The sequence below is a fragment of the Leiobunum rupestre genome, chromosome 5 (genome assembly GCF_980474605.1).
Source record: "Leiobunum rupestre chromosome 5, qqLeiRupe1.1.hap1, whole genome shotgun sequence".
In the NCBI taxonomy this organism is placed as follows: Eukaryota; Metazoa; Arthropoda; class Arachnida; order Opiliones; family Sclerosomatidae; genus Leiobunum; species Leiobunum rupestre.
In genome coordinates, this window is record NC_143388.1 from 66,748,554 (window position 1) to 66,759,261 (window position 10,708).

Here is a 10,708-nt window from a genome sequence, read left to right on the forward strand (position 1 = left end):
TTCTTATATCATCTCACAATTTTAAGTTATTGGTAATTGAGACTAATTAAATAACACTAATGTAAATAAATCAATAATTGAACATGAACTACTAAAATTTATAAAATAACACTACTTTTGATGTGATTTAAGGCCGTATTAACACAAATATAATTTAAATTAATATCGCTAAAATATAATCAGGCAGTTAAAGAAATGAACTCGACAGTATAGGCAGTAGGTTTCATTAATTCGTAGCCAACTAATATTAATGTTATTTTAGATCGTAATTAAACAACTCAAATATATGGCTACTCAAAGAGTGGCGTAAACGGCAAATATACACATGTTTTAAACCACAACACCCGAATCTTTGAACATGTTTAGAAACTAGTCTTAAAAATCTTTAGACGTGTTTTCTTTGTAAGCGCCAAAAGCATTTAATATGTTTAATCTCTAAACGTATTCTATCTAAACACGTTTTAACGATAAATATGAGAAGCAAATAACACGTTTAATTTCTAAACGCATGATGTTGCAAAGCTGAACACCACTATCACCTAAACATGATCGTTTTTTAACATGATAAATATTCTGTTGCATTTTGGTGTTTAAGGAAGTGTTTAGTATCTAAACACGTTTTTTCTATGTAATTAATAAATATTAGGCAGCCTTAGTTTTGATCCAAAAACTTTGAAATGTAAGTTTTAGTTATGCTTTAATTGAATTAAAATACTGCGGTTCAAAAGCTAGTCAAATCATAATTTTTTTTAAAATAAATATGTAGATTATAACTTCAATCTAACCAAAATATGATATATTCGAATCAGTTATTTTAGGAATTGATTCTATTTGCGATCAACTCTTAATAAGCTTTGGGAAATATGAGATATGAGATACATAAATATTTCTGTAATTAACTCTAATCTTACACGTTAATGTGTTTTGGCTGATACGAAACAGAAGTTGGTTCGTATTTCAGAGGTTTATTTATCAAGTTACTTTAAAGAACATACTTTTCACCGTAAAATTAAGAGATAAAACATTAAAATCGCTGTTCAATTGAGAAATAGCAAGTGGTAAAGATGTAAAATACAACAGAAGTGTTGCGCAAATTCCAATATAATCCATTTTCATCCAAACTAAAAAAAAACATCTGTAAGTTTTAAATATTGAATTATTCTAACATCATAAAAGATAATAAAGTATATTCAAGAAATAAGAAAAAAATCTAAAAACGTTTTAACGAAACTTGGCAATAATTATTTTCGTACAAACATTGAAAATATAAAAACTTTAAAAAAGGCAGAACTGTATAATAAAAAGTTTGTCATAAAATATTCCACCTTCTATTTACACTTTGTATTTCTCTACTTAAAGGGACTTTCGAGGGAGATCTGTGGGGGGGGGGTTAACTCCATTTAAAATACGTCATTGGATCGCCGTTCGTCGTACATAAAAATTTACACTCTGAGGACGTTTTATTGACATTTGTTTAGTCGACTTGCGATCGTTCACATCTCCCTTTAGAATCCCTTTACGATATTAATGGCTTTGAAACAAAAAATACTTTTTAACGCTTTAGCGATATAGTCTAACTAACCAATTAGCCCATGAAATTAATCAGCCTATAAAGTCGTCAAATCTAATTATGGGTAAGGTCTTAAATTTTTATGCCCCTTAAGTTTTGAAAACCGAATTATGGACTAGTTCTATATTAAATTTTGCCTGCACAACCTTTAAAAAATTTAGGTCTAAAATGCCAGGCGCTAATACCCTAAAGCATATCTGGTATCATTTCCTAAATTGTACAGAATTTGTTTGCGGTGTATGCGCAAATATTATTAACAATCGGTTCCATAAAGTGTATTTTGACCAACTTCGGAAATAGAATTAAGGAAATTACTAATTTATTATTTGATGAAATTACTTAATTAAAATTTAGGACATCACTAAATAACAAACTAATGAAATAAGTAATACATTAATTGGAAAACTAACCATGATAAAGGAATTTCCGAACTATGTAAGAAATAATTAACTAATGAAGAATTAACTTATTTTTTAATTTATGAAGTCTATTTATTAATAAATGTAATATTAACAATTTATCAAAATAATTAAAAGGACATTAAAGACATTTCTCATTTACCTATTATGCAAATAAAAAACTTTCGAAAAACTGCAAATATTTATACAAATTACAGAACAACCATTTCTTACCTAGTAACTTCCTAATATTTTCAAATTAATAATTAACTAGTTTATAACGAATTGCTTAACTAACTAAGCAGTTTAAATAATTGAGAACTGTACAATTTAAAAAAATTAAACACCTTTCCCATTAAATAATTGATATATTTTCCACTTAAATAATAAACAACTTCAATTCAAATTAAATAAATGATAATTTTTCAAAATCTGCAAATGCTTAAGGTTTTTTAAGTTTTCAATTTTATAAATTAACTCATTTATTGTAGGAACTTTCTTCTCGCATTTTTAATATTGTTGTAAAATAGCGAATAACGTCTCATTAAAAAGTAGTTTCTTATTAGGGTGTTTATTTACACTGTTTGGGGTGCTTATGTCATCCGTTTTGGTTCCTTTGTTAACAGTTTGTGGTATAAAACTATTCCCTTCGGGGTTATTATCTACTCCCTTTAGGGTACCAAACGACTCCCTTCTGGGTGTTACACTACCCCCTTAAGGGTTCTACAATACTCCATTAAGGGTTCTATAATACTCCCTTTAAAATGTTAAACCACTACCTTTAAGGTTCTAAACTACTACCTTAATGATGCTACAACACTCTATTTAAATTGTTAAAATACTCCTTTTGGGGTACTAAACTAACGTACACTGCCTTAAGGAAGCTACCCAGCAAACACAAATCGTCCGTGGGACGTCCCAGCATGGTCCTTAGAGCCCAGCTTGGTCCCGTCCAAAATTCGTCCTACGGGACGAATAACGGACGTCCCATTTTAGTCCTCGTAGAACCAATTTCGTGACATCCGATATTCAGCCCAATCGACGTCGCATGGATCTCCACTATTCGTCTGAAATGTTTCGTCCATCAATGCTATCTAGAGGTGCGTTTATCAGCAATTAATTGTAATTTTTTTCACCTGTATATGTATTTGAGCTGATAATGATTAATGAACCACAAAATATTAATTTTATTAAGAATATTATTATTTAAATTTACGAGTTTATTTAACGTGAATTAATGAAATTACGTGTTAAATCAAAACTACTTAATTATTTAATTAATTTTTTCTGTTCTTAATTTTTATATTTTTTTATATTATTATTTTCTTAATATTTATTTCCATTATTTTCATTTGATGAATTATTTCTACAATCACAGCCAATTACTGCGAAAAAGCTGGTCTAAGTTGGCCGAGCTAAAGTCCTTTTAAAATATCTGGTAGCCCAGTTTGTAGATTCTTTTGTACGACGCCATTACTCGATAGTTTGGAATCGGTCACCATAAAGTACATAATGCGTTCTACACAAACGTTAAAGATTATAACATAGTAATCTCTAGTATTGCTGATAATATATCATAAGAGTAAGTATTTTATTAAAAAACTGTTTGATTTTTTTAATGATTTTAACTCGATTTTTTTAATGTGTCTTTTACAGAGGTAGGAAGAAAATAATGTTTGATCAAAGTCTATTCATTTTGGACCTGTACATGTTTCAATTTAACTTTTTAAGTTTATTATTCATTACTCTCACTGAGTGGTTCGCCTAAAGCTTTATTTAATTTTGTTATATTTTATATATTGGGTTTGGAGTTCCAAAAGTAAGATTTGCATTGAATTCTCCAAATGTTAGGGAAGGTTCGCTGTTTTTAAAGTTCATTTTGGACCTGTACATGTTTCAATTTAACTTTTTAAGTTTATTATTCATCACTCTCAATGAGTGGTTCGCCTAAAGCTTCATTTCATTTTGTTATATTTTGTATATTGAATTTGGAATTCCAAAAGTAAGATTTGCGTGTAATTCTCCGAATGTTAGGGAAGGTTCGCTGTTTTTAAAGTTCATTTTGGACCTGTACATGTTTCAATTTAACTTTTTAAGTTTATTTTTCATCACTCTCAATGAGTGGTTCGCCTAAAGCTTTATTTTATACTGTTGTAACAGTTTGAATCAACCTAATCGTATCCTATTGAGGATGCAACACGATTAGGCTAAACCGTCACAACGTGTGGGTTTCGGCCAGGCAAGTTTTATATGTAAAAAGATATAACACGAAGGAATAAGTAAAATAGATTTTAATAGAGAAATTGAACAACGCTTTCTTATTTACTCACTAAGAAGTCCAAGCCTGTACGTTCACACATATTTTAGCGAAGAGGGTCTACTGAAAACCGTGGAAAAAACAAAAGAAAGGTGACCTGCCCCAAGGCAAGGTAAAGAAAACGAGTGAGAGAGAACGCGTGGTGCGGGGGTATTTGTATCTGCTACGCGAGAGCGTAAACCCCTGGTGGCTGACGCCTGAAAACATTAAAAAAAATATATTGTAGCCGACCCGAACGCCATCCGGTGATCGGATCGGTTACACTGTGATATTTTATATAGTTAAATTGTAATTCCAAAAGTAAGATTTGGATAAATATTAAAATTAAGCTTCGAGAAACAGTAATTTCTAGAGTACATTTTTCATCCGATAGTCTTAATTTTTTTTTAAGGAATAGTATTAAATGGCTTAGTTTTATTTTGCTTCTGATTTTAAAATTAATTTTATTGTTTTTTTTTACATTTGTATAAGGAAGGTTATTTAATTTTTTATTTGTTTAGTTCGAAATTTATTTTGTTATATAAAAATTAAATAACTACATAAGTTTTTGTAATTTATATGTTAACTGTTAATACTTGCAGAGTTCGTGTTATTACAATCAAATTGTACACTTGTTGCTGGATTTTTTCCATTATCTTGTATTTTAATGTTTTGAATAAAATTTTAATATCAAGTTTGGCTTTTTAAATTATTTGTTCAGAATACGATATCCAATGAACGTCCTAGTTTCATCCCTATTGAGCCATGATTGAACCAAATTAAAGGCCTAAAGACATCTCTAGGTTTTATAGAAAGACATCCAGGGGACGACCGCTGTAATTGCCGTTGGATGTCCGAAAACTCGTCCCCGGGACGTACTACGGCTATAGACAAACCGGACATTTGGCCGTCCTTTAACGTCCAACCGACGTCAACCCCGGATTTTGGGATGTCCTACGGACGAAGGCAAGATCCGAGTGTGACGTCTAACCGATGTCCATAGGACGTGTTTGTGTTTGCTGGGTACACCCTACCAGGTGTTAAATCACTCTATTTACGGGGTATATATAACACCCTTTATACACCTTTTCTAATTTTTAAATTCGGACAATAGAAATCCCTTTAGGGCGTTTAAATAACCATTAAAGAGTGTTTTTTAAAGATATTACACCCTTAATATACCACTCAAAAAACCTTTTTTTAAAGTTTAAGACTTTATTGAGCTGGCTTATCCTTAAATTATAGTTTTTTAATCATAAAAATAATCCAACAATTTTAATTTTTAATATTTACCTAATGTTCTATATTGTTGTACATAGAAGAAGTTGGTCTTAGCTCAAAAATTTTAATGCTCAAATATACATCTCTTGTTTAAAAATGAAACTTTTCTCCAAACAAAGTTTTTTTAATTATTTAAGGGTTTCCGGGAATTTCGATAAAGCGACCATATTGGACCATATTGACCACTCCAATCGCAAACTGATCATTTTTAACCATATTGACCACTCCTGATTCAAACTGGGCAGTTTTGGACATTTTACCCAATTTTAACTTTGAATGACCACTTTTACGCATGTTTGACATGGGCATCACCAAAGTAAAAATGTAAAAGTTTTGGTGCCCATGAATTTAGCATATAAAATCGCTTAAGGAATTTACGGCTTGACCAATGTCAAAATTTCGAAAGGTCAGAAAACTTGACCTGGCTGATTCCTTCCTGGGGCATGGTCTAAAGGTTGCCATAACTTTCTCTTTTATAATTAACTTACAGTCCAAGACCTTCCCTTGGTGGGTTCAAAATTGCGGCAAATACAAACTGTTTCGAAAATTTTTCAAAAAAATACTTGCAGCGGCTATATAATATTTTAACTATTTGTTTTGAACCTCGACCCTATGGTCTAACTTGCGCAATCAAATGTTTTTAGGGGAGTTAGGTAAACGGACCATTTTGGACCATATTGACCACTCCCATCGCAAACTGATTAATTTGTAATATATTGACCACTCCCATCGTAAACTGACCATTTTGGACCATCTTGACCACTCTCATCACAAACTGACCATTTTTAACAATCATGACCACTCTCATCGCAAACTGATCATTTGGGACCATATTGAACAACTCTCATCGCAATCTGACCATATTGGACCATATTGACCACTCCCATCGCAAACTGGCCATTTTTAACCATATTGACCATTCCTGATTCAAACTAGGCAGTTTTGACCATTTTACTCAATTTTAACATTGAATGACCACTTTTTCTTTGACATGGGCATCACAAAAGTGAAAATTTAATAATTTCTGTGTCCATGAATTTCCGGCTCGACCACAGTCCAAATTTCAAAAGTTCATAAAACTTGGCCCTTATACTCTGTTTAAAAATCCGCCCGGTTGGTCCCTTCCTGGGGCATGGTCTAAAGGTTTCCATAACATTTTCTCGGATCCCCGACTTACAGTACAGTAGATGTACAACGAACGGCGCAGTTATTAGAAACAGTTGACCATTCGTCCGTCCGTTTTGACCTCAAGCGGTGCCAGTTGATTGTTACACACAGAAAAATATTATTGTAGGTTTTACAGTAAGCTGCGGTCAGCATAGATGCCAGCAGAAGGCTGTTAATTTCACAACCAACTCTGACTGGTTTTTTATTGTTATGCTTCCTCTTAAATTTACTGGACACTCTGCTGTTTAAAAATACAGCAAGATAAAGTTATATTTACAGAGTATTGCTGTTTATTTAACCTTCATTCCAGACGTATTTAATACGGTAAATGCATGCAGTTTTTACAATAAAATCCAATGTTTGTAAAATTCCAGTGTTTGCCGTAGTGTTAGTTATCAAACGTATTAAATACAGAACCTATTTACAACCTTAAATTCATCAACATTTTTACGGATCAAACCATTGTCACATTGGTTAAATTAAAAATTTTCACATATTTTATTAACCAATTCATGACAGAAATATTTAAAAAATTTTCATCAATTATTATAACAAGAACTTTGTCATAATTTTTTCATAATACAGTAGAAAAATTAATCGAATATATCAAATTGACTACAACTCTAATTGATCATGTCAAGCTCGAGCCTTTGTAGTTTAGAGTTATAGGGAAAACCAAAGGAAAGTAAACTATTAACTTGGTTTCAAATTATTAAGCACACGATAAACAAGGGTTGTAATTAATAAAGCATTTTGCGTGGGGTGCTACTTATACAAAAGAGTTTATAAAAATATTTTTATCGGATATTATTCTATTTAAAACTAAAATGAAACTTGTGCGATTTAAAAAAATGTTTTGACAACTAAATAATAATTAGTGGTTTTATATACTAGCGCTTGCCGTTTATAACAGAAAAAACACGTTTAATTTCTTAACGCATGATGTTGCAAAGCTGAACACCACTATCACCTAAACATGATCGTTTTTTAACATGATAAATATTCTGTTGCATTTTGGTGTTTAAAATAGTCAATTTTTTGATAGTTGAAATGGTCAATTAACAATTTACGGAGATTATTTATTTCCTCATTCATCAATAAATACAATTAAATGAAAAATGTCTTACGAAAAAGCTTATATAATAAATACTGATATTCCTAAGATACTAGATAATAATATAAGTAATTTACAAATGAAGAAAATGTAGTATTTACTAAAAATAAAATTTATTATTTTGCTTATTAAGAAAATTGATTATTTTGCTCATTAAGAAAATTGATTATTTATTTAACTAAGAAAATTGCTAAAAAGCTACTTAAGAAAATTTATACTTTCTTATTAAGCAAATATCTATTTTATTCATTATGGTAATTACTAGTCTCTATTGAAGATAATTATTAATTTTTTAAGTACTAAATTAACGAAACATATTACATAATATCAAGTTATCAAAATTAAAAGTTTCTTAAAAACACATTTTTTCCCTAAGGGCTTATTTTTCTTATTCAGAAGACAAAATCGTCTCGCTGTGAAAAATCTCCTCAGAGGCTGGACTTAGTTTTCACTATAGCGAGCGAAACGGTGCTTATAAATTAAACTATTACATTGTTGAAAAGAAACTAAAATAGTTTTTTTTTCGGTCGATCGTCGCTGCATTGTCGATTTTTATCTTTAAAAATCTGCCAAATTTTGTGAATAGAATTGACCTTTGGCTCCTTATTAAGTAAATTCCACAAACATCCTGAATATGATAATACTCAGAATCTCTTTCAAACTCCGAATTCAGAAAAAATAACAACCGCAAATGAAAAGGTCTCCCACTAGCTTTACGCCCTCTTCTGTGTTGCAAAGTCTGCCATAGCATATCTACTGCTACTTTAAATGGGCTTACGCTTTAAGTTAACTAAGCAAAACTTTGCTTTAAGATCATCTGTCCCCTAGGAACTCTACATTTAGGAAACTTTGAACTTTAGTGCGAAACATCTGTTCTTTATAATATCAATGTTCCTTAATGAAAGTGCGCTTTGAAGTAACTTCTCTTTAACGAACCGACTATTTAAATGAACATTCAGTTTCGGGAGCTGCCCTTAGAAATATCAATGCTTTAAGTGAAACCAACTTATTTTAACTACACTTGACGTAAACTTCGTCAGAAATAAAAATATGCAGTGGAAGCCTAAATCCATTTCCAGGAAAACTGAAGTAAAAGCGAGAGCCGTATATGAAAAACGCTTTGGAATTAGGGAAGACCGGGAATTTCGCCTATTTCATTTAAAAAATATTCAACAAAATGTCCTTTGTTTTGAATTTGCCAATTTAGAAAAATGTTACAAAATAAGCTCAAACCCCCCTTGAATAAATTCTGGCAGACAAAAATAAAAACTTTACATAACATTATCTAGTTTTATCTAATTGTATATCCAAGGTTAGTAGACATTGGATCCTGTGTGTAAAAAGTAGTTGGATACATCTTTACGAATTTAGGAAAAAAAAAACTACGTTCGATTTGCGTATATAGTTTTATTATACCTAGTGGTACTAGGGGTCTAACATGTTAGTCCCTTAGTACAAATAGGTATATTAAAACTATATATGAAAATCAAGAATATCTTTATTTATATTTAGGAAGAATGATTATGTTGCGACAATCGCCGGGCATGTTGAACGCCTTTCCCCTATCTCGCGCGGGGGGGGGGGGGGGGGGAGACAAAACGTCACCGGCGTTTGATTTCCATCGCGTTTGGTGACGTAAATTTTAAGCAGTCCATGAAATACCGGGACTATTCGTTTTATTTTAAGCGGAGGAGCGTACTGGGGGGACCAACGGGTGGATTGAGAGAAAGGCTAAAAACCGTCTCAAAATAGACATTCTCCCTAGGTATAAATAAATACATTCTTGTGAAAATCTAATGAAATTATTTTCCTTTGAATTCATAAATTAGAACATGCACATAGATAGCCAAAATCAAAACTTATGTAACTTAAATACAACTTTACTTGTGTCTTACTTCATCTTATTCAAAACCTAATCTTTAAATTGTTGTTTTACCATTTCACATTAAGCAGCGAAACAGGAACATCGAAATTTATACGCTTACTTAAGATCTTACGTGAAATTAATAAAACATACCAAAAGATTAGCATTTAAAAAATCATAAGATTTAAAATTTGGACTTACCAAAATTGACATTGAGACCCTTATTCTGAGACGTTTCGATCGTTACTTTAGCTTCAACTAATCGTTTGAAAGTGCCACGACTCACTAACGACGACACACTCTGAGAACTCTTGACATGACGCGCAGATAATTTACAATCCATTAACACAAGGTGGATGACGTTCCTTTAAACAATTAGATTAATTACGCTTTGTTCGCATTGTGGATGAATGCTTTACTAAACTACAAATATTATTTGCCTAGTGGAAGAAAAATAGAAAATTATTGTATTATTTCCCCTCGCAGACTTTTCTGACAACTGTAGCCACGTCGCACCACCTGGGATGCGATGTTTTATCATTTTAAATAATGCCTTAAATTGTTAATTGTCCAGAAAACAGCGACTTATAGTTTGTCTGTTTAATTTTATGAATTCTTTTAAACTGTCAATTTAGCAAGAAATGTACTATTTAAATCGATTGTTTAAAATAATTATTCTTAATCAAAATTTAAAACTTGTTTTAAAATAATTATTCTTAATCAAAATTTAAAACTTGTTTTAAAATAATTATTCTTAATCAAAATTTAAAACTTGTTTTAAAATAATTATTCTTAATCAAAATTTAAAACTTGTTTTAAAATAATTATTCTTAATCAAAATTTAAAACTTGTTTTGTGTGTTTTTTGTTTCTGTGGAAAACAATTGCTTTGGGAAATATTGAGTAGAATCGTTAATCTTAAATTTTGTCGATGGAAAAGGTAGATTTTAAGAAAAAGTTGAAGTGAAACACGCGGTAAATTACATTTGAGAAAAATGAGCTAAGATGGGAGATATCAA

At 30.9% G+C, this 10,708-nt stretch overlaps 1 protein-coding gene across 5 annotated transcripts in view; it reads right to left on the reverse strand.

The window, feature by feature from the left end:
• LOC149945644 (P-selectin-like) overlaps positions 1–10,001 on the reverse strand; it is a 44,365-nt gene extending 34,364 nt beyond the window's left edge. For 4 of the 5 annotated variants that reach the window (XM_090175250.1, XM_090175248.1, XM_090175253.1 and 1 more), the window contains exons 1-3: positions 9,892–10,001; positions 2,838–3,062; positions 996–1,135 (exon numbers count right to left, since the gene is read on the reverse strand). In XM_090175250.1, coding sequence (XP_090031376.1) covers positions 996–1,135; positions 2,838–2,893 — 196 coding nt within the window. In that variant the 5' untranslated portion in view covers positions 2,894–3,062; positions 9,892–10,001. The remainder of the gene's footprint in view (positions 1–995; positions 1,136–2,837; positions 3,063–9,891) is intronic. The other variant, XM_090175251.1, reaches the window with a different exon arrangement.
• Positions 10,002–10,708: the final 707 nt, after the last annotated feature.